The sequence below is a fragment of the Procambarus clarkii genome, chromosome 78 (assembly GCF_040958095.1).
Source record: "Procambarus clarkii isolate CNS0578487 chromosome 78, FALCON_Pclarkii_2.0, whole genome shotgun sequence".
NCBI classification, from domain to species: domain Eukaryota; kingdom Metazoa; phylum Arthropoda; class Malacostraca; order Decapoda; family Cambaridae; genus Procambarus; species Procambarus clarkii.
The window spans coordinates 17255432-17279942 of NC_091227.1; the positions used below are offsets into that span (position 1 = coordinate 17255432).

Consider the following 24511-nt stretch of genomic DNA (forward strand, 5'->3'; position numbering starts at 1 on the left):
ATAGCAGAATGCCACAAATATAACATATTTTTTCACTGAAATGCAATACCTTTCTCCCTGACTGCAGCCTCCGCGTGGAGATGTGAGGAAGATGCCACACCATCTCCCTCGCATCTGCTTGGAGCAGCATCCCACACCTGGCTTTTATCGAGCAACATCGACGGGCATTTTTACAGCTATTGTGATACGCAGATGTCCTTGGGCGAGAGATTAAGCACGCGACAAAAGGCAATAAAAGTGGACATCGCTTTTTGTGTAGCTTCATCTTATCGAATTTCACATTAATGATCTTATCTCCTTGCGCCAGCAGCATCCACACGCGGCGGCTCCTCAAGTCCAGAACCTAGAGTCACCTAGATATGTATTACTTCTTATATAACTGTGTCACGAAGGCTGTTAGTAGCCAAGACTCAGCAGGATGTTCTTGTGGAGTTATTAAAGATTTTGGTCTAGCTTGTTGTTGTTAAAGATTCGCTACCTGGAACAAAAAGTTCCAGGTAGCACAGGCTATGGTGAGCCCGCAGTAGGTCTAGCTATACCGGCTTCTTGACAGACGGAACTACTGCCTTTCGTTTGGCCAATCATATTAGAGGCTTTGCTGGAGACTTGACGTATCGCATAGGTTCAGAAAGAGTAATCACACTAACGTTATGTGTCAATGAGAAAATCCGTAGGAGTCATGATGAGGATTCGAATCTATGTGGTGGGTGCAGGCGATGAGTCACAATAACGTGGGTGAAGTATGTTGACCAGACCACACACTAGAAGTTGAAGGGACGACGACGTTTCGGTCCGTCCTGGACCATTCTCAAGTTGATTGTGATGAGGAGGTAGAGACAGGCAATAAATAGGCAAGAGAGAGCTGAGGAGGAAAGTAAGGTGTAGGGGATAGTAGTAATAATGAGAACTGCAGAGGACCTATTGGCCCATACGAGGCAGCTCCCATCATAATATGTGGTGGGTGTTCACACGCCCTAGTCCACTAAGCCACGACATAGTCAAAAGATTACAACCTGGAGTTATACTGAGCTCACGAGGGATTTTCTCATAGCATAGGTTTGTGAACACCTTTCCACCTATTTTCTTCTTGTAAAATGAGTGAGAATAAGGGGTGAAGGAAGGTGAGCAGAAGGTGAATAGTGGAGAGGAGGATAAGAGGTAATAGGAGGAAGAGGAAGAGTGTCAAAGGAAGAGGGAAGGCTCGGGAGAAGGAAGAGGACAATCAAGACTGTCATTACAGAGAAATAAGAATGCAAATTTTGTTGCTGGTGTCGCCAGATTTGTATCTGGTTACTGCTGACACCGCGGGTGTTTGGTTACACCACGGGTGTTTGGTTACACCGCGGGTGTTTGGTTACACCACGGGTGTTTGGTTACACCGCGGGTGTTTGGTTACACCGCGGGTGTTTGGTTACACCACGGGTGTTTGGTTACACCGCGGGTGTTTGGTTACACCGCGGGTGTTTGGTTACACCGCGGGTGTTTGGTTACACCGCGGGTGTTTGGTTACACCGCGGGTGTTTGGTTACACCGCGGGTGTTTGGTTACACCGCGGGTGTTTGGTTACACCGCGGGGTGTTTGGTTACACCGCGGGTGTTTGGTTACACCGCGGGTGTTTGGTTACACCACGGGTGTTTGGTTACACCGCGGGTGTTTGGTTACACCGCGGGTGTCCGGCGGGTGCTGACACCACTGATATTAGGTTACTATATACTGACAATTATGGGTAATTCCGAGACGTCAGCTGTTCTGTGTAAACATCCCGAGACATCAGCTGTTCTGTGTAAACATCCCGAGACATCAGCTGTTCTGTGTAAACATCCCGAGACATCAGCTGTTCTGTGTAAACATCTAGAGACATCAGCTGTTCTGTGTAAACATCCCGAGACATCAGCTGTTCTGTGTAAACATCCAGAGACATCAGCTGTTCTGTGTAAACATCCCGAGACATCAGCTGTTCTGTGTAAACATCCAGAGACATCAGCTGTTCTGTGTAAACATCCCGAGACATCAGCTGTTCTGTGTAAACATCCCGAGACATCAGCTGTTCTGTGTAAACATCCAGAGACATCAGCTGTTCTGTGTAAACATCCAGAGACATCAGCTGTTCTGTGTAAACATCCAGAGACATCAGCTGTTCTGTGTAAACATCCCGAGACATCAGCTGTTCTGTGTAAACATCCAGAGACATCAGCTGTTCTGTGTAAACATCCAGAGACATCAGCTGTTCTGTGTAAACATCCAGAGACATCAGCTGTTCTGTGTAAACATCCCGAGACATCAGCTGTTCTGTGTAAACATCCAGAGACATCAGCTGTTCTGTGTAAACATCCAGAGACATCAGCTGTTCTGTGTGAACATCCAGAGACATCAGCTGTTCTGTGTAAACATCCAGAGACATCAGCTGTTCTGTGTAAACATCCAGAGACATCAGCTGTTCTGTGTAAACATCCCGAGACATCAGCTGTTCTGTGTAAACATCTAGAGACATCAGCTGTTCTGTGTAGACATCAGAGAGAGCCAGGTGAGGAGCTCGGGTATAAACCAGGGGATTACCTTCCAGTGTGGCTCAAAGCTCGACTTGCACAGTCCTCGTGTGACAGATGCTGGAGGGATTAAGCGCTCAATACCAGCAGCATCACCTGATGCTCTCTACCTAACGCACAGGGCTTGTGCACAATACCAGCAGCATCAGGACCTTCACCCGTAAATGCACATCCATATTCTGTCTTGGTGCTCAGCACTTAAAGTTTTCTGTGTGACGGGTAGATTCACGAATCTATTGGTGCTCAATAACTTGAAATAGAGGTGCTCAGGAGTTGATGTAGGTGGTGTGAGTGCTTGTATTGACCCAGAGTTGAGTGGTGTGAGTGCTTGTATTGACCCAGAGTTGAGTGGTGTGAGTGCTTGTATTGACCCAGAGTTGAGTGGTGTGAGTGCTTGTATTGACCCAGAGTTGAGTGGTGTGAGTGCTTGTATTGACCCAGGGTTGATGTAGGTGGTGTGAGGGCTTGTATTGACCCAGGGTTGATGTAGGTGGTGTGAGGGCTTGTATTGACCCAGAGTTGAGTGGTGTGAGTGTGAGTAGAAAGTAAGGACTCCCTGTCAAAGAGGAAGCATCAAGCTTGAGGAATGAAACACGTGAGGTCCCACAAGACTCGGTCCTGGGACCTTTGCTGTTCCTAATTTATGGGACGGACCTACCCGAGGATCATACATGTCAATGTTTGCTGATGAGGCAAAGCTGTTGAGGACTGTAAAAACAGAAGAGGGTTGCAGGAAGTTACAAGAGGACGTAGTCCCCAGAGTGGTCAAACAAATGGTTGCTGAAATTCGATCCTAAGAAGTGTAATGTAATGAGATGGGAAAGTGAAATAGGAGACTAGAAGGCATCTACACCATAAAGGGAAGGAAACTACAGCAATCAGAGAGAGATTTGGGAGTGGATAGTTCAAACACTAACCTAGAGACACACACAAACAGGATAACATCAGCAGCATATGAGACGCAATTATATAAACATCGTTTGGAAACCTAAATCAGGACTCTTTCAAGGCAATCTTGACAACATATGTTAGACTAATACTGGAATATGCATCACCAGCATGGAATCCGCACCTTGTGGGTCACGAAGCCAAAATTGAAAAAGAACAAGGGTTTACAGCAAGACGGGTGCCAGAGCTGAGGTCTGAGCTTCGAGAATAGGCCAGTGGAACCAAACTCTATAGGAAAGATGGAACATAGGGGATATGATCACAACATACAAGATATTGAGAGGAATAGATAAGGTGGCCTCTTCACATTGAAACCCATATGACAAGAGGACACAGGTGGAAGCTAGAAGCACAAATAAGTCGAAGACATGTAAGGAACCTCTACCTCCACCTCCACTACTACCTCCACCTTGACTACCTGTTGAAGGTTCCGGGGATCAATGTTCCCACGGTTACTGGTCTGGTCCACCAGGCTGTTTGATGTGGCTGCTTGCAGCCTGACGTATGAGTTACAGCCTGGTTGATCAGGTATCCTTTGAAGGTGCTTGTCGAGTTCTGTTTTTGAACACCGCGAGAGGAAGGCTAGTTAAGCCCCTTATGTGTAGTGGAAGCGTGTTGAACAGTCTCTGGCCTCTGAAGTTGATGGAGTTCTCTCTCAGGGTACCTGTTGCACCTCTGCTCTTCCGTGGGGATATTCTGCACATCCTGCCATGCCTTCTGGTCTCGTGTGGTTATTTGTGTGTGCAGATTTGGAACCAGTCCTTCTAATATTTTCCAAGTGTTGATTATTGCGTATCTCTCCCGCCTGCGCTCTTGGGAATACACATTACACATTTTAGGCGGATCAAATAATTTACATGTTTTGTCGAGTGGATTCTAGCGGTTAAGGATCTGCACGTTCTCCAGGTCAGCAGTTTCTCCAGCTTTGAATAGCTGTACCACAGCTACCCTCACTACGATAACTAACAGCCTCCCCACCACAAACCAACAGCCGCCCCCACCACAAACCAACAGCCGCCCCCACCACAAACCAACAGCCTCCCCCACCACAAACCAACAGCCGCCCCACCACAAACCAACAGCCTCCCCACCACAAACCAACAGCCTCCCCACCACAAACCAACAGCCGCCCCCCACCACAAACCAACAGCCGCCCCACCACAAACCAACAGCCTCCCCACCACAAACCAACAGCCGCCCCCCACCACAAACCAACAGCCGCCCCCCACCACAAACCAACAGCCGCCCCCCACCACAAACCAACAGCCGCCCCCCACCACAAACCAACAGCCGCCCCCCACCACAAACCAACAGCCGCCCCCCACCACAAACCAACAGCCGCCCCCACCACAAACCAACAGCCGCCCCCACCACAAACCAACAGCCGCCCCCCACCACAAACCAACAGCCGCCCCCCACCACAAACCAACAGCCGCCCCCACCACAAACCAACAGCCGCCCCCCACCACAAACCAACAGCCGCCCCCCACCACAAACCAACAGCCGCCCCCCACCACAAACCAACAGCCGCCCCCCACCACAAACCAACAGCCGCCCCCCACCACAAACCAACAGCCTCCCCCACCACAAACCAACAGCCTCCCCCACCACAAACCAACAGCCGCCCCCACCATAAACCAACAGCCTCCCCCACCACAAACCAACAGCCGCCCCCCACCACAAACCAACAGCCGCCCCCCCCACCACAAACCAACAGCCGCCCCCTACCACAAACCAACAGCCTCCCCACCACAAACCAACAGCCGCCCCCCACCACAAACCAACAGCCGCCCCCACCATAAACCAACAGCCGCCCCCACCACAAACCAACAGCCGCCCCCCACCACAAACCAACAGCCGCCCCCACCATAAACCAACAGCCTCCCCCACCACAAACCAACAGCCGCCCCCACCACAAACCAACAGCCTCCCCACCACAAACCAACAGCCTCCCCCACCACAAACCAACAGCCGCCCCCACCACAAACCAACAGCCTCCCCCACCACAAACCAACAGCCGCCCCACCACAAACCAACAGCCTCCCCACCACAAACCAACAGCCTCCCCACCACAAACCAACAGCCGCCCCCCACCACAAACCAACAGCCGCCCCACCACAAACCAACAGCCTCCCCACCACAAACCAACAGCCGCCCCCCACCACAAACCAACAGCCGCCCCCCACCACAAACCAACAGCCGCCCCCCACCACAAACCAACAGCCGCCCCCCACCACAAACCAACAGCCGCCCCCCACCACAAACCAACAGCCGCCCCCACCACAAACCAACAGCCGCCCCCACCACAAACCAACAGCCGCCCCCCACCACAAACCAACAGCCGCCCCCCACCACAAACCAACAGCCGCCCCCACCACAAACCAACAGCCGCCCCCCACCACAAACCAACAGCCGCCCCCCACCACAAACCAACAGCCGCCCCCCACCACAAACCAACAGCCGCCCCCCACCACAAACCAACAGCCGCCCCCCACCACAAACCAACAGCCTCCCCCACCACAAACCAACAGCCTCCCCCACCACAAACCAACAGCCGCCCCCACCATAAACCAACAGCCTCCCCCACCACAAACCAACAGCCGCCCCCCACCACAAACCAACAGCCGCCCCCCCCACCACAAACCAACAGCCGCCCCCTACCACAAACCAACAGCCTCCCCACCACAAACCAACAGCCGCCCCCCACCACAAACCAACAGCCGCCCCCACCATAAACCAACAGCCGCCCCCACCACAAACCAACAGCCGCCCCCACCACAAACCAACAGCCGCCCCCCACCACAAACCAACAGCCGCCCCCCACCACAAACCAACAGCCGCCCCCCCACCACAAACCAACAGCCGCCCCCCACCACAAACCAACAGCCGCCCCCCACCACAAACCAACAAGCAAAGTAACCACACAAAGTATGAGAATCGTCGCTGATTCAGGCGGTTGCAGACGAGGCAGCTGTTGGTGATGGAGAGGAATGATGGAGGAGAAGGGAAATGGAAGGGATAGGGAGGAGGTGGAGTGGGAGTGAGTGGGGAGGGTGTTGGGAGGGAGGGAGTGAGGAGGGATAGGATATAATGATGGTAATCCAAGGGACTTGAGGGGTACCTGCTTTATACCCTTTATACCATGGCTGGCTGCTCCTCTCTCTCTCTCTCTCTCTCTCTCTCTCTCTCTCTCTCTCTCTCTCTCTCTCTCTCTCTCTCTCTCTCTCTCTCTCTCTCTCTCTCTCTCTCTCCCCATCACTTAGAGAGCGAACACTCTTCAAAAACAAAACTTCAAATTTCTCCCTTAAACAATTCTACGAACAACTTCGTTTTCTTTCGCATGAAAAGATGTGGTTTTTGTTGGTCACGAACCAACTTATCCCGTGTTTCATATTACGCCAAGTTGGGCCCTGACAGCTTGACCTGACCCCTGACCTTTTGACCTGATCGAGACCAGGGATACGGTCAAGGAACATGCAAGTTTAATCAACTACGAGATGGAAGTGCTGCTGAGCTTATATATTAGTGCTTACTAGTAGGGAGCAATAGCTCTTGGACCCGCCTTTTGACAATCGAGCATCAGAAACAATTACATTTATTATTTTCTAGAATTGTATAATTTCTACTCTGAAATTATGGATTATATTTGCATCAAGAAGCTTTTTATCAATTGCATTCATGTACTGATCATGTTGCAGGCCGTTGTTTCGTTCTTAGCCACTAACAGTTGCTGATTCATTGGAATAATCGTAACCAGTGGCCCGAAAGGGTCCTGGTTCGATTCTGGTACAGGACTGAGAAGTTTGGCCTCATTTCTGATTATCTTAAGCTTCTGTTCACCTAGCAGTAAATAGGTACTTGCGAGGTAGGCAGCTGTTGTGGCTGGCATCCTGCGGTAGGCCTTTAGTTTTGAGAGTCGAACAGGCTTCGTCCCAGTGATAGTGGGAATCAATATCGGGATGAATTATCATCAGAGATCATCTGAGTTTTCTCTGTACTTTAAGAAGCATAAAAATACAGGTGAATGCTGTGTATTTCAAAACTGTTCCCTCACAGACTGTGTACAGCATTATGAGGACCTCTGTGTTTAGGTTCCTCACTGTCCTAAAGCAACATGAAGTTCTTCACAAAATGTCCAAACCTGAAATCAGAAAACGGACAAACGACGACGTTTTTCCACTCTCTTCATCTCATTTTTGTCGCCTGTAAATATTCTTTTAAACCTGTGAGGCAAGTTGACCAGACCACACACTAGAAGGTGAAGGGACGACGACGTTTCGGTCCGTCCTGGACCATTCGCAATCGACTTGAGAATGGTCCAGGACGGACCGAAATGTCGTCGTCCCTTCACCTTCTAGTGTGTGGTCTGGTCAACATACTTCAGCCACGTTGTAACTCATCGTCTACTTTGAGGCAAGATTTTATTATCTCTGAATCCGTGCTGGTAGTGTGTGTAACAGAGTTCCTTTCTCCCCAGGTGTCCTACTAATGTCTTTCTCGCGATCTTTGCCACAACTTTGCATGGAATACACGTCAGGCGTACTGTCCTGTACTTCAGTGTTCACTGTGCAGAGCACAGTGACAAACTCAGTGAAAAAAACATTGACATGGTCGCTCACACGTTCATTAGATAATTATAAATCATAGAGACAATGAGAATGCCCAAACGTTACGTTAAGATTTGTAAGTTTCGAGGCTGTTGCCAGCAGGAGAAGATGGCTTTCGATCAAAAACACTGGCTGACTGGCCCAGTTGGCCTTGTGGGAGTGGACGACGTGTCGGCGAGGTTTATAGTAAATGTCTTTTTGACTCGTCTAGATATTCATCTTTCAATTATGTCTCCTCAATCTGTTTTCATCAGAGAGCCTATCATCTGACTCTTAGCTCCTCCGGTGATAAGAGGTTCTGTGATACGAGGTTCAAGTCTTTTAATCTTCCCTGGTAATTAATTCCCTTCACAGAAAGAATAAGTCTTATGTTAAACATCATTCTTTTGTAGAGATGTATGCTTTCCAATCTAATTACAGTGCATTCATTAAGACTGAATAATAGCAGCAGCTTGCTGGACCATTCCTCGACTTATGTCATGTCATCTTGCAGCTTCCTATAAGCAACCCAAATGATATGAGGCAACCTCACAGGAGAGGCAATGTGTGGTTCCCTCACAGGAGGGATAGCGTGTCGGTCCTCACAGCAGGAAAGGTGAGTGGTTACCCCACAACTCTGAGTGATTAGTGTGTGGTCGATAGTCAGACAGCAGGGAAGGAGAGTGCGTGATATGCGACCTGGTTGCGTGCACCTACCCCTCACACACACACACACACACACACACACACACACACACACACATACACACACACTGCACACATCTTGGCCCCCTTCCAAACACCTGGTCACATTTGCATACACCTGGTCATATCTGCACACATGGTGATTAGGTGTTGAGAGCCAGCTATAAAAAGAAAGTTCCTCTTCGTCCTCTAAATACATCATTTTATTTAAATTTTTTATTTTTTTACAGAATTCCTCCCATAAAAATAGAGGAACGGAAGCAATAGGTACAGAGCCGCTACACATTGTGATCGTCTTGACTGGAAGACCAGGTTGTGTTTAATCGTGATGGAATCGCTTCAAGTTTCCCAACAGATGCAGGCGATGAGTCACAATAACGTGGCTAAAGTGTGTTGACCAGACCGTACACTAGAAGGTGAAGGGACGACGACGTTTCGGTCCGTCCTGGACCATTCGTAATCGACTTGAGAATGGTCCAGGACGGACCGAAACGTCGTCATCCCTTCACCTTCTAGTGTGTGGTGTAGTCAACTTTCCTAACAGTTCGCTCGAGACTCAATGCTGAGCTCTCTCTGTCTTTCACTCTGTCTCTCGGTCTCTGTCTCTGTGTCCCCACCCCCTCCCCTCATCCAGTAATCCAGAATTATATTTTAGGGAATGGAATACAAGTAACTGCTGGAGACTATTGCTTTGTTTTCTCTTTCAGAATGCGACCCGGGAGCAGCAACAACAGTTAATTTGATCAGCATTTCAGGAAGAGCCTCGTCTACAGAGATCGAGTATCGTTGCGGCAAGTGACACCTATTGCCCTTTATACGGTAAACTAACATCTTCCTGTAAACTCTTGCCTTAAACACTGAGGTGAGGTATAAAGGAATCTTTGTATTCCTTCTCAAATGCCTTCCCTATTTTTAGGCAAATCTATACGACAGGTTATAATTTAAGGTCTCGAAATCTCTACCGTCTTGAGGTAACTCTCTGTCGTCTTGAGGTAACTCTCTGTCGTCTTGAGGTAATGTATCAAGAGAGCAGTACAGAGCAGAACAGAACAGCAGTACAACGTTGCTACAATAGTAGCAACGTTTGGGCTTATTAGTTTGCTGTACACTTTGGAAATTCACACCTTCGTCGCTAACCAATGACTGGGTCGACGACTGTGTCGACGACTGTGTCGACGACTGTGTCGACGACTGTGTCGACGGCTGTGTCGACGACTGGGTCGACGACTGGGTCGACGACTGGGTCGACGGCTGTGTCGACGACTAGGTCGACGACTGGGTCGGGTCTGGGTCAAGGTGCAGGAATTCACGACTTTGTGAGTGATGACGCTGCCTTGCTAATCCTCAAGGATTACTGCTACTACATCGATGGATGGCGAGGCTCCCACTTGTCCCCTGACTGTTGTATATAAGATGAAGTTGAGACTGAAGGGGACGAGGGTGCGGACTTGTGCGTGTGGGCTGGGTGTGGTTACCGCTCCGCTAAGGGGGACCAGTTTAATGGGGGACCATTAAGTACAGCTTCCTTGTTCAAATCACATTCAAGTCACACATATATATATATATATATATATATATATATATATATATATATATATATATATATATATATATATATATATATATATATATATATATATATATATATGTCGTACCTAGTAGCCAGAACACACTTTTTGGCCTAATATGCAAGGCCCGATTTGCCTAATAAGCCAAGTTTTCCTGAATTAATATATTTTCTCTAATTTTTTTCTTATGAAATGATAAAGCTACCCATTTCATTATGTATGACGTCAATTTTTTTTTATTGGAGTTAAAATTAACGTAGATATATGACCGAACCTAACCAACCCTACCTAACCTAACCTAACCTATCTTTATAGGTTAGGTTAGGTTAGGTTGCCGAAAAAGTTAGGTTAGGTTAGGTTAGGTAAGTTAGGTAGTCGAAAAACAATTAATTTATGAAAACTTGGCTTATTAGGCAAATTGGGCCTTGCATAGTAGGCTGAGAAGTGCGTTCTGGCTACTAGGTACGACATATATATATAATATATATATATATATATATATATATATATATATATGTCGTACCTAGTAGCCAGAACGCACTTCTGTGCCTACTATGCAAGGCCCGATTTGCCTAATAAGCCAAGTTTTCATGAATTAATGGTTTTTCGACTACCTAACCTACCTAACCTAACCTAACCTAACTTTTTCGGCTACCTAACCTAACCTAACCTATAAAGATAGGTTAGGTTAGGTTAGGTAGGGTTGGTTAGGTTCGGTCATATATCTACGTTAATTTTAACTCCAATAAAAAAAAATTGACCTCATACATAATGAAATGGGTAGCTTTATCATTTCATAAGAAAAAAATTAGAGAAAATATATTAATTCAGGAAAACTTGGCTTATTAGGCAAATCGGGCCTTGCATATTAGGCCAAAAAGTGTGTTCTGGCTACTAGGTACGACATATATATATATATATATATATATATATATATATATATATATATATACATATATATATATATATATATATATATATATATATATATATATATATATATATATATATAATACAAATACAATTAATTTAAAACGGGGGAATATATTTCAGGTTAATTAAAACACAATATTCGTGTCACTACCAGAGTTTTGAGAGAACATTCTATGTAATAATATTTCCATTATATTACGGAAAGTTTTTAATAACGGTTGAACTATACATATTTAATTGTTGACATTTAGCACAGTCATTAGTATTAATATTTAATAATCTTAATAGCATCTTTAAAACTCGACATATTAATAAGAACTATAGTACAAATAATATTTGTCAGGAAATGCACACGTACACAGATTTGAAATTGAAATTGAAATTGAAATAAGTTTATTGAGGTAAAATACACACAAAAGGATGAGGTAGCTCAAGCTATTCTCACCCCGTTCAGTACATCGTGTTAATACATACATATACACACATCACAAACAATAAACATATTGCCAAACATTCAGAGAGATAAACATTTCCTAATACACACAAAAAGTTATTACCCTATTCTGCCCCTATCCATTTCAGCTCCCTATTCTCTGTGTTTACCCTTCCCACCCCTATTGTCCAACCCCGCCAGAACCAGGTGTAATCAGACATAATCAAAGACCAGCGGCGTCCAATCATGTGATGAGAGAGGGTGCGCGTGTGTGGGGAGCTCCCTGTGTCCATTGTGGGCCTCCACTGCTTCCTATCTCCCTCTGCTGACTCGTGCCGGTGTTCCCTGCTCCTCTCTCCTCGCCCTTATTACTGTTCCCTGCTCCTCGTCAGTGTCTCAGGGAACCTACATTGTTGTTGCTTTTATTCATTTCCTGCAAATTCGAGGATTTAATTACTAATATGTGTTATGCTCAGTTTTGGTTAGACTATGCACGTCTGTGCGGCCTGTGGTTGATTAGGCTATTCACGTACAGGATGCGTGGTTGGTTAGACAGTGTCACTCTACCGGGTCAGCATGTGACCACGTCCAGGACCCATTTGGTTAGGCCAAATAACTGGTGGGATACATAGTTACACCATGTTCGTCCAGTGCTCAGGGACGGTGAGATCCCGTCACTTTGGTAGTGTTGATAAACCAGGCACCCGACTTGTGGCCTAACCAACGTCTCGGTCAAAGGAGTCCAGCTCACCAACATCAACTCCGTCTCCTAATTACCCCGAATCTTGGGGTGCGACATGCAAACTCTCAAACTAAGCTTTGTCGTCTAATTAACTTTTTCCGAGACGCCTCCAAAAGCCTGGTTTTCCTAGGGCTTCATCTTGGTGGTGTTTACCTCGTCACATCTATAAGATGTTTTGCAACTTAAGTCAACATATTAGCAATGCTGGTGTTATTGCGAAGAGCTGCGCAGGATATTTTCCTCTAGGTACCAGTCAGTGATTTGGAGGACGAAGCGTTCAGATTGTCCTACTTTGAAACGAAGGGGTGAGACACGTTTCGTAAATTACTCCTGAAAATTGCAGGGGGGGAGAGTGTTTCTAAATACAGTGAGGAGGAGAACTGGTTCCACATACAGAACATGCCGGGGGTCCAAACATAAGAAAGACTGAATTCAACGACATAAGTGTGTCTCTGTGTTTAAGGTGTTGATTAAAGAACAAAGTTATTCACAATGTTTACCGAGTACATATGGATATATATTTTGTAAATTTACTCTCGTTATGTTTTAAATGAACAATGTTATTGCAATACTTTTGCTTTAAACTGAACAAAATATTATGTCAAATTATAATATTATCTTCTGGAGTCTGTGCAAGATATCAGAAAGCCCGTGTAATTGTCCAGATAACACGGGAATGGGCGGGATGAGGAATAATTGGGGGGGGAAGGGATGATTGGGCGGGAGAGAAGGGAGGGATGATTGGGGTGGGAGGGGGAAAGGAATGAAAGGTTGGATCCATCAGTCTAAAAATTATTTAGGGTCGGGTTAAAGTGAAGGACAATTTCCAAAGCTGTATACTGTATAGCCGCTGGTGACGCTGTGATCCTCTTATGCAATGGCAAACTTGTTTGCCATTGTAAACCATTGCACACCCATGACGTAAACTCATGGGTGTGTGTGTGTGTGTGTGTGTGTGTGTGTGTGTGTGTGTGTGTGTGTGTGTGTGTGTGTGTGTGTGTGTATTTATGCAACCCTGACTTACAAAAATTCTACTTACTACTTACAAGAATACAACCCTGGTATTTAGATTGAGTCTTTGCCTTGCAAGTGAAGCACAGACTCAACCTAAATTGCTGCACAGCCACATCAGGGTGAAAAACAACAGTCAAGGAACATGTAATGAAACTGAGGATAGAAGCAGACAGATTCACTACAAACGACAAGGAACTGCGCGAGGAACTCAGTAAGAAATTCCAGGAGTTCTTCACATTAGAGCAAGGAGAAGTTCCAGAGATAAGTTCCAGTGGTACTCCACTGGATAAGGGAGTACCTAAGCAACAGAAGACAACGAGTTACTGTGAGGGTCGAGGTCGCAGATTGGCGAGGTCAAATGTAAATATGATAAAGCCCAATAGGCTCAGGGATCTGTACACCAGTATTTTTTTCCAAGGATATTCCTGCGCGACCAGTTAATTGACAGTTGAGAGGCGGATAAAAGAGCCAGAGCTCAACTAGGCGAGTACAACCAGGTGAGTACATCTCCATCCACACGACTAACCCCTTTATCAGGGCCCAGTCCCATCCTTTCAATATTCTTTTCAAGTCGCATCATATTTCATCCCCTCCTCCAATCCAACATTCCTGAGGAATCATTTTGGCAGAATGCAGACAGGCGAGAGGCTCGGGATGCGACAGATGGTAGGGAAGGAGCGGTAAATCCTTCAGTATCCCCAGAATCCGTCTTCTTAAACTCGATCCGTTTTCTATTCAATTCTTTGATAGAAGACGATCTCAATATTTAAAACATATACTACACAAAATCTAATAAGCTAAATAATAATAATATTGCATAAAAAATGTTTTGAAATCTAATGAAATTAATTGTTAAACTAATAATTATATCCAAGTGTTAAATTAGATCGTTCATGTATTTTAATTCTAGATTGTTTCTTTCCATATTTGATACGACTGCACTCGCAAATCTTTAAATAAAAAAAAACAGATGTTTAGTAAATACAGATAAAATCTTCGAGCAGAAATCAATGTTAAAGCAAAAAAATTATGTCGCTTATATATTTATTTTTATTTGTATTTTTATATACAATAGTTCTTACATTCTTGTACAGCCACTAGCACGTATAGCGTTTAGGGCAGGACCTTAATGCTAATTTAATTAAGGTACAGGGTGAGGATACAGTTAAGCCAATTTTCGGGTAGCTTCAGGTCCCACGTACCTTCTTTTTGAGCAAACTTTTCACGTGTAGGTCAGCCTAGGAATGAATGATCGGCGATGGAGTGGTGTTCTATGGAGGCTGTTGGTGGCTGAGCGCCTTGTGTTGTCATTTGCATCTTCTGGTTGTGCACAAAGTTGAAATCATTGGTCATATACGTAACACCTGCTTATATCTTTATGATCTTCTGGGCTCTGGTATAGTGAGCGGTCCTGCAAGAATGGGTCAAGATTTAGGCGAGTATCTTGATACTTTAGGCGAGTATCTTGATACTCTAGGCGAGAATCTTGATACTCTAGGCGAGTATCTTCATACTCTAGGCGAGAATCTTCATACTCTAGGCGAGAATCTTCATACTCTAGGCGAGTATCTTGATACTCTAGGCGAGTATCTTGATACTCTAGGCGAGTATCTTGAAACTCTAGGCGAGAATCTTCATACTCTAGGCGAGTATCTTGATACTCTAGGCGAGTATCTTGATACTCTAGACGAGAATCTTCATACTCTAGGCGAGAATCTTCATACTCTAGGCGAGAATCTTCATACTCTAGGCGAGAATCTTCATACTCTAGGCGAGAATCTTCATACTCTAGGCGAGAATCTTCATACTCTAGGCGAGAATCTTCATACTCTAGGCGAGTATCTTGCAAATTTTTAAAACAAAAACAAAAGTTTAGCAACCACTGATGTCGAGAAGATATAAATTCACATTAGTTCTGCAAGTGTCTTAGCTGCTTTGCATGCTAGTTTAGACACCTTACTCTTCGTGGTAAATAAACACCCAAACTTCATCCTTAACATGTCGACCACATCACTGAATACTTAGTTTCTGGCTCTCATCAGTCGAGTTATAAAGGGTGTAATATTCTGGCTAATTATCACCATCGCCTGTGTTTCCGCGCTGCAAATGAAACCTGTCACTGCCTTCCCGAGGTAGATTTGTTGCAAGAAGTAGTTGATAAACACTACAGCAGCTGGCATCTCCTCTTCTCCTGCATTTGTACTGGTTAGTGTACAGTAGTCTGCATAAGTTTGAACTTCATGCATGAGGTGCAGCAGATCATTAAAGTTGACGTCTTTCAACAAGGGGGCCAGGCAATGCCCCCCCCCCCTCTCTCTCTCTCTCTCTCTCTCTCTCTCTCTCTCTCTCTCTCTCTCTCTCTCTCTCTCTCTCTCTCTCTCTCTCTCTCTCTCTCTCTCTCTCTCACTTTGGAAATAAGGTTGAGGTTCGACTGTGGTCAGGGCCGTCTGGTCTCCCAGTAAACATGATAATGAAGACCACCTCAGAACTCCCACCCCATTTCCTGCCCATCTCCCACCACAAAGTTCCCATTAATTCACACTTCTCTCGCCTATCTCTTTCCGTTGTTTTTGCCTATTAAAGCCTGTTACTTTCACTGAGTACTGGACCCTGCTAACTCAATCTTGTTTGAGTCATTAATGAGTCATTAATGAGCCATTAATGAGCCATTAATGAGCGTTCCAAACGTTACAAATTGCCCTAACCTAGCCGAGGTCCCAAAACAGAAAACGGGACATCGTCAATTTTTAGCGAGTCACTATGATATTTAGTTCATCGAGTACTCAGGCCTTAGGGGACTTATACGTCAAAATGCGATGGAGTATTTGAGAGGACGGGTTGGATAATTACCCTGGAGTTATAGAACTGTTGTGGGTGGCTTCGTAGGGGGAGGTCACTAGTAGTTGGCCGAGGCTAGTGGAGCCTCAGTAGGCCTACCAGACGCACTGTCCTTTAGGCCTATTTTCTCTCGGGAACCCAACTATTAGTTTGTATATTCAGCTTTATTATACCGCTGCCCATTACACCAATAGTTTATCCATTTGCCAATAGCTCACCCATTTACCTGAATTTAACTGAAGGCTTGCTGGCCTCGACGGGGGACTGAAAGCCGTCGGTTTGTTTGAACGTCCCCGCTATTATTCCCATTTAATCGTGCTACCTTCATCAAGTCACCTATTTCCTTCCATTCCCCTCCCATTTCTCAATTAGGAGGCCGGGCAGGGGAGTGAATTGGGTTGTTTGATGTCGTCACGGACCCGACAGACGGCTCTCTGGACGGGTCATGTGCTTAGTACTGGCACTGATGAGGTATGTCCGTGTCCGTGTGTGTTTCCGTGTGTGTGTGTGTGTGTGTGTGTGTGTGTGTGTGTGTGTGTGTGTGTGTGTGTGTGTGTGTGTGTGGTGTGTGTGTTCTCACACATTCCCTTGTGCCATTTATATTTACAAAATCCTGTTCTTAAATACAAATCCTGTTCTGAAACTCTTCCTGGACAGATGTAATAGGACCCATAATCACCACACCAGAAATAAATATCTCTTTGATATTCCCAGAGTCAAACTTAATCTGTGTAAACACTCTATGCAAATAAAGGAACCTGGTCTATGGAACTCACTCCCTAACGAATTGAAAAGCTGTCCAACTTTGCCTTATTCAGAAATAAAACCAAAAAGTACTTGATTTAATGTTCATAGTTTCCTTACCTAGTGCTTGAAACTCGCACTGCTACCCAATCCCCCAATATATGTACCTAAGCCATACAACTTTATCATTGTAATCATTGCTATCACCATATATCATGATTGATATATTGAACGCATATGTTACTGCATTATACATTGAAATAATCCTCAAATTATACTACAATGTACCTTCTGATAATCCTTAAATTTTACTTTAATGTACCTAGTAATCTTTGTCTAATTTTCTTACACTGTACCTTTAAAAAAATCAATTTTGCAAGAAATTAATTACTTAAAATTATCTGTTCGAACCTCACCGAAACGCTATGTGTGTTAGCGGCTTTACAAGAATGTAAAAACATCAATGCTATGTACTCACATAAAGCCAATGTACCTTCTTCTATATAAATATATAAATAAATTATAAAGCATAAATGTTCACACTTCAATAAGTTAAAATCACTTAATTTGTCATTAACGAGCAATATCTTAAGTCAACTGAAAGCAAATAATTAACATCATCCAGTGTTGTGTCAGGAAGTTTGTGTTGCTGTGTTTGTTAGTTTGTTATTGTATATATTATATATATTGTAGTTGTCGAGCGGCCATTATCAGCTCTTGACTGACAGACGATTACAACTTCACTGCCGATTATATTGCAAATGTTGTACCTGTTGTACCTGTTGTTCTGTTGTAACATTTGCAATAGAATGTTGAATTTAGTTTGTGAATTAGATTTTGAAATTAACAACTTCAAACATTCAAGCTGGGGATCATTATTGGTTCATTAGAGACTCGTTCGTATTTGTGGAAGTGAAGGAGCGGCTGTTGGCCATTGTTAATTGACACTTCAGACTCGTAAAATGTTAACCAATGGGGGTGAGTTTTAGGGTGAATGTCAGCCAATCAGCGGCCGGGTTGGGTTGGCTGCTGGGTATATAAGTGACGATGAGACAAAAAGCACTTCAGTGTTGTTTTACCTCACTTTTGGTATACAGTTCAGCTTCGTCTCTAGAAGGTGAGCTGTATGGTGAGGATCCGCCCCACCTGCCCCCTTTGTTGCTCCCCCCCCTGCCCTTTGTTGCGTCACCCCCTCTCTCCCCTGCCCCCTTTGTTGCGTCACCCCCTCTCTCCCCTGCCCCCTTTGTTGCGTCCCCCCCTGCCCTTTGTTGCGTCCCCCCTCTCCTCCCTGCCCCCTTTGTTGCCTCACCCCTGCCCCTTGTTGCGTCCCCCCCTCTCTCCCCTGCCCCCTTTGTTGCGTCCCCCCCTGCCCTTTGTTGCGTCCCCCCTCTCCCCCCTGCCCTTTGTTGCGTCCCCCCTCTCCCCCCTGCCCCTTTGTTGCGTCCCCCCTCTCCCCCCTGCCCTTTGTTGCGTCCCCCCTCTCCCCCCTGCCCTTTGTTGCGTCCCCCCTCTCCCCCCTGCCCTTTGTTGCGTCCCCGCGACTTGTTGCGTCCGACCCTCGTGCCGCCCCCCCCCCCCCCTCCCTGCGTCTCCCTCCCTTTCCCTGGTTCCCCGTACTAAAAACTATTGAAGTGTCTGGGGTATGGGGGGGGGTGGAAGGGGAATTACCACTTTAGATTTGCCTTGACTAATCGAATGTTGGGTTAAGTGCTCAGAATGCTGAGTGTTGCACTGTATCGACTTGGTTAAATGTAGACGGTTGATAAGCTTTTACTTAAGTGTTCTTAAGTCGGTTACTAAAAAGGCATAGTTAATGCACCTTGTGTAAGTTTTTTTTTTTTTTTTTTTTTCTTGGAAAAAACCTGGACTAGGCTTGCCAAATTTTTGAGTAGATAAGATGCAGGTTAGAATCCTAAATATGGGTTTTGTTACCTTTTAGTAAGCTTAGATGTATTTTTGACATGATATACATGCAAACTAGGGCTGGTAAGAACTATAATTTCTCATGGTGCGTGAATATTAATTCCTACAGCTGGGATCAAGCCAACTCTTACTGCTCGTCTTGGTAGAGGCTTCCAGCTAGTTGGTATTAGAGAAGGATAAGGACGACTTCATAAAGAGCGTTACCACCAGAAGTGAGTTTATTAATGTTATAAATTATTGAAATACATGTGCATTAAATGTGGAAATCCTGCTGGACTATTATGGTTTACAAAGCGTTAATTTTTCTAAAATTGTTAGGTTGGATCCAGTTCATGTGGATGAGAGGCTACGACGACCTGCAGGTGGTCGTCCTGGTGCTGTTCTACACAAACTGGTCTCCCACTACAGGGTCAGTTTGACTTGTTTTACTTCATTTGTCATAGTTCATTGTCATTCCGTACGGGATGTTTGATAGATTTAAGTGCAGGTTACTCATAAGGGTTTAAACAGCTGTAAAAATGTCTAAAAGTTAAACTTGACAATTTAAATCTTGTTTTAAGGAATATAGTTGTGATAACTGTGCCCTCTTCCGTCCCCAGGCTCGGGCGACCACAGCCAGGCCACGAGGACAGTCTCGGGGTACTGAGTAACATCTAAACTACGTCATAAAGTGACAAGACATTGCCTGTCACCACGTAAAGTACCATCTGTCACACCAGCCTTTGATACATTGTTTTGCCAGAAAATGGTAAAGTTTCCTGAATGGTGAAGTTGTAAAATATTAAAACTCAATGTTATTGAATACCTTAACCAGGAGGTCTGTTAATGTAGTGTCTACTCGACAGAACTTGCCACTAGGGACCTGAAGTGTCATAGGTGAGGGGTGTATATATTTAAAGGTAAAATTAAATCCTTGACTCTTCTGTTACTGAAACTAATTGCTAGTGACTTCAATGACATTGAAACGATGCAAGAGGGCGGATTTCAACGACCACTTGTATAACAATTCCCCCCCCCCCCCCCCCCCCCCCCCGTTTTTAGACTAGTGTAGGTGGATTACTTGTAAACCTGGTTATAGCTTTCCCGGTTCGCTTTTTTATAATTGTAAAACCTGAGTGGCAATATTTTGGGCCTCGCTCCCAGTGATCTCGCTACGTATTTACGATGAATGACTTGTAGTTTGGCAGTTAACTATTACCTGGAAGAAACGTAAACCCTGGCTAGAATTTAAAGTGTTCTAAGACATTTTTAGTTTTTTATATTCAAACTTGTTTTAATTAGGCAACTAACAACCCAACTATAAGACTATCTTATTTGCCTATGTCTCACCACAGAACTGCATTCTATATTGCTACAAATTATGAAAATAATAAATCGCTAAACCATTGTTTTTTTTGTTTTGCATATGCATATTTATAGATTGAACAGATTTAATTAAATTTCTAATTATAGGAAGACAATGGAAAGGGAAGCGGGTAAGAAGTTTTAAAAGAAATTATGGGAATACGTGAAACAATTTCATTGGAAAATTCAGAAATGTACTTTTGTTAAATAGCTTAGCAACCTTTTGGAACAAAAGATGGTGATGCATACATGTTCCGGGGTGGAGCTTGTTCCATCTCCAGGTTTTAATTATGTAAACTAAAATATTTACATCAGTAATGGATATACTTGGTTGTTTCAACTTTAATTAAAAATAGCAAAGATGCGAGAGTCGGCCACAAGTGGCCAGGCAAGTCCAATGTAATGCATAAAAGGGAGAAACTGCTTGAAACAGCTCGTGCATGGAACCGCCTACCTGACGGTGGTATCTGCACGTTGTTTTATACTAATAATCGGAATTAGAGGAACTTTAAAGTTGCCTCGACGGGGACAGGAGACTAGCGGCGAGAAGGTGACCTTGTAGGTAATCCTGACTTGCCTATATGAATTTACTTGTCCCTTCTGGTGGCTGGATTAGGACTGGTAACCATCACATGCACCAAGCTGGTAAGATAACACACTACTCCTTTTGGATATTCAAAAGGAAAGATGCCAATATAGACACAAATCGAGCGATATCAAAGCCATCAGACTCTCAAAGTATCTCGGCCCCGGAAGAATAACATTTATTTCAAGAATATTTAGCTTCACAAGCAGACATATTCTTAATGAGACTTTGGTGTCTGTACGGATAACATACTACAGCTGTTCGCTGCATGAAGATCACACAAAGATTGTCTGCAAACATAGTTTACAGACTAGACAACCGGCCCAAGGCAATCACAAGGAACAGACGAGATAGACTTCTGTTCTGGGACTAAAGAGGAAAGGCTACAGGAACTTAGACCCGTCCTTGGCAAACATGAGTGAACTTTAAAGGTGATTGTCTAAGAAATTGAGTGGACAAAACTATTTAACATGGGTGGAACACAAACAAGGGGACAGGTAGTGTCCAAATGAGGGAATTATGGAAAAGTGCAAAGCCATTAAGACTACAACACTTTAATGGGACGGAAGATGGCATGGTGACTAACCACTTAAACTGTCGGGGATTGAATGCAAACCTACATGAAGCGGGACTCTCTCCCGTCCAGCCCATGTGGCTGGCCGATGCAGATTTGAAGATTTTGTCAAGATGCTCCCTCAATCACTGCATTAGGCAGTGATGGAGGCAGCAGACTCTTTACAGTTTGAAATGTAGATAATATTGACCAATAGGCGGGACCAGAGCCGAAGTTCAACCTCCGCAAGCACACAATCTTGAGGGTGATCTGGATACCCACAATAGGTCCTGTGAAACACTCGCGCACCTCCCATCTCTCCAGAACCATAAAGTATTTACCTAGGCCAGTAAAATGTAATTACGGTCTAACAGGGCAGCAAGCTTCTGCAGGTCAGCCTCTGGCTTCTCTGCAGACCTTTGCAACCTCAGTTGCATTTTGCCTACTTGTAGAGCTAATGGGTAGTTTTATAGGCCCCTTTTTTGTAAGTATATATGGCTAGGTTAACACTACAGTAGGGCTGTCCTACCGAGGGAGTAACTTCGTACTGCCAAGAGTTAAACCAAGACTGTTTACCACCCATAATGTCAAGCTTCAGTGGCATTACTAGATGCAAGATAGGAGGGAGGTACGGAGAGGGAAGTTACTCTAGTTTGGAACTATCCTAAGGTCTATGAACCTCTAAACTATACCCGATCATCTGGATTGTGGTTCAGGATGGCATCTAACAACCTGCTCAGATCGGGCAGCGAGAACATTGTGCCCGGCACTTTCCTTCCCCGCGGACACAAGATCGTGTCCGCCGGAGGTCACTTGAAGTTGCCCAAGTAGACAGTATGTCCGACGAACAAATTCTTATCCGATCGACTTGGATGAGGCTGACACAGTTCGTTACTGCACTGATGTTACCATGCTCCACCCTGCCATTATTGACCCTCAATACTACGTGAAATATCCGAAACACGCCGCTATGATAAAGAAAAATTCAAGAACGAACGGGCAATGAACTTTCAACCCAGCAGAGTCAACCAACACCTCTTCATACCAAACCTTCAGGGACCACTGTGCTAGTCCCCGACCCTTCAAACCCATTGTCGGATGATGCTCCAGCTCCTGGTCCAGCCTCGGACATTGCTGTGAACGATACTGTGCCTACTGCAGCTGCAACATCTGCTCCTGGCATGGTAGCAACCCAGAAGCCGACGACTTCTCATCCACCATCTCCTGTTACATCTCCACCCATAGTACATACATCCACTGAACCTTCTACATCTGCAGTAAGTCCTACCGCTGCTACTAAACCATCAGGAACACTACTTCCAAGACCCACATCTGGTATGTACTCAACTGACTCATCAGATGAGGATGTCTCTGTGGGAACGACATCTCCACCTTCACAGAAATACAACTATTCATCTGCCGATTTTCTTTATGACGCTATTGATCCCACAGCAATGTCAACACGAAGTCGGACCGCCAAGAAAGACAAGCCGAAAACAAAGACCAAAGATCAGACCTTGCTCCCACCATCAAGAAAGAAGTAAACCAATGAAGTAATCAACCTTCAATTACCATCAACTGCCAGCTGCTTGCGTTCCTGGCCTCTGCGTGGACTGCAAATGACGCCCTACTCAATTCTACTTCCATCTACTCAAGTTCTAATCCGCGGTGGTTGGGCCACCGATCTTTCATCTCCCCTCTTCACCTCATCTCCAGATCCTTGCTCAAGATTTCTGCAACCTCGCCCCGTTCTTCCATCCCCTGCTTGCCAGCTCTATGGACTTTTTAATCCGACTTGGATAGTATGAACATGTTTGCCATAAAATTTACGTTTTCTTTAATAGCCGCAGCCTATTTAGGAGAACTGTTTTGTCTTGTACCTTTGTGGGTAAACTATTGTAGATCGCCGATGTGCAGTAACAGGTAACATTTCGCCCACTTCCTACACACTTGCGGGTAGGCCACTATCATGATTCTTCATTTATATGCGTATGTCCGTGTAGGGAATTTTATTACGATCTCAAAGATACCACGTTTAGCGCTGTAGGACAAGTGTGGAGTTGAAAACCCTGAAAAGAATGGAAACATCTGGTCGCTGTTTGGAGCTCACGGCTAGTGATCCACGTGATTTCTTTACTGGTAGTGGTTTAAATCAGTTTGGCGACATTTTACACATGTTCTATTACATTCTATTGCGAACACACTGGTACAAAAGTGAAATGTATACATCGAAAATTAAGATCAGGACAGTGAAAAAGAGTAAACTTAGTGTTTCCGCTCGATCGCCCGGAACGCCGAGAGCACTTTGTGCTAACTTTTTTTCCTTGTTCGTCGGGAGGCTGAAAGCAACTTGGTATTTAAATTCAGTTGGAATCAAGAATCAGCGCGAGGCATCAGAAAAAGCGCTTAGATCAGAAGACCAAGTGATGTCGGGTAGTACATAGTTTTATTCAGTGGTTTTAAATGTTCAGTATGGAGACTTTCCTTGTTGACGTCTCTGTCTGTAGTTGGCTGGACTTTAAGACTAGAGGAAGTTAATGTTAACTATTTTCAATCGGACATTTTTAATGTTGCACTAACCCGTTCTCGCAATATCTTAGTCAATATTGACTTATTAAATACGTGCGTATGTGAGGTACTAATTTATTGTGAATATTTTAGTTTACCTTGAAAAGCTCCATAGAAAACACCGACCTTGCCTAACTTTAATATGTTAAGCATCTTATTGCTTCGTAATTACAATTACTTAACCTAATTAAGATGTTTATCTTAACATATTAAGAAAGTTAGGCAAGGTCTGTTTTCTCTGAAGTTCTTAAAGGTAAACTAAGATATTCACAATAAATTAGTACCTCACATATGCACGTATTTAATAAGTCAATATTGACTATAAGAAAGTGCGAGAACGGGTTGCCTTTTTCCCCCATAATTACGTAAATGCAGTTCATTCAGCCTTCGTTAGACACTAGCAACCTTCACTACGGCCCCACAGGATGCATATAGGGTGCACAACTAGTCATTTTGTATTGGGGGGGGGGGTGTCCAGT

General features: G+C 44.7%; 2 protein-coding genes across 6 annotated transcripts in view; both read left to right on the plus strand.

Moving 5' to 3' along the window:
- Positions 1-24511, plus strand: part of LOC123746099 (uncharacterized) — a 171570-nt gene that overhangs the window by 117203 nt on the left and 29856 nt on the right. For 2 of the 5 annotated variants that reach the window (XM_069314101.1, XM_045727372.2), the window contains exon 2: positions 9494-9605. The gene's annotated coding sequence lies outside the window, so the exon portion shown is untranslated. Of the gene's footprint in view, positions 1-9493; positions 9606-18074; positions 18176-18730; positions 18883-19090; positions 19194-19299; positions 19391-19580; positions 20369-24511 lie in introns of those variants that run through there. The other 3 variants (XR_011224964.1, XR_011224963.1, XR_011224965.1) reach the window with 3 other exon arrangements.
- Positions 20687-23008, plus strand: LOC138357510 (uncharacterized). The gene is made up of 2 exons (XM_069314369.1): positions 20687-20713; positions 22487-23008. Exons 1-2 carry the CDS (start codon positions 20687-20689, stop codon positions 23006-23008), a joined length of 549 nt encoding a protein of 182 aa, XP_069170470.1.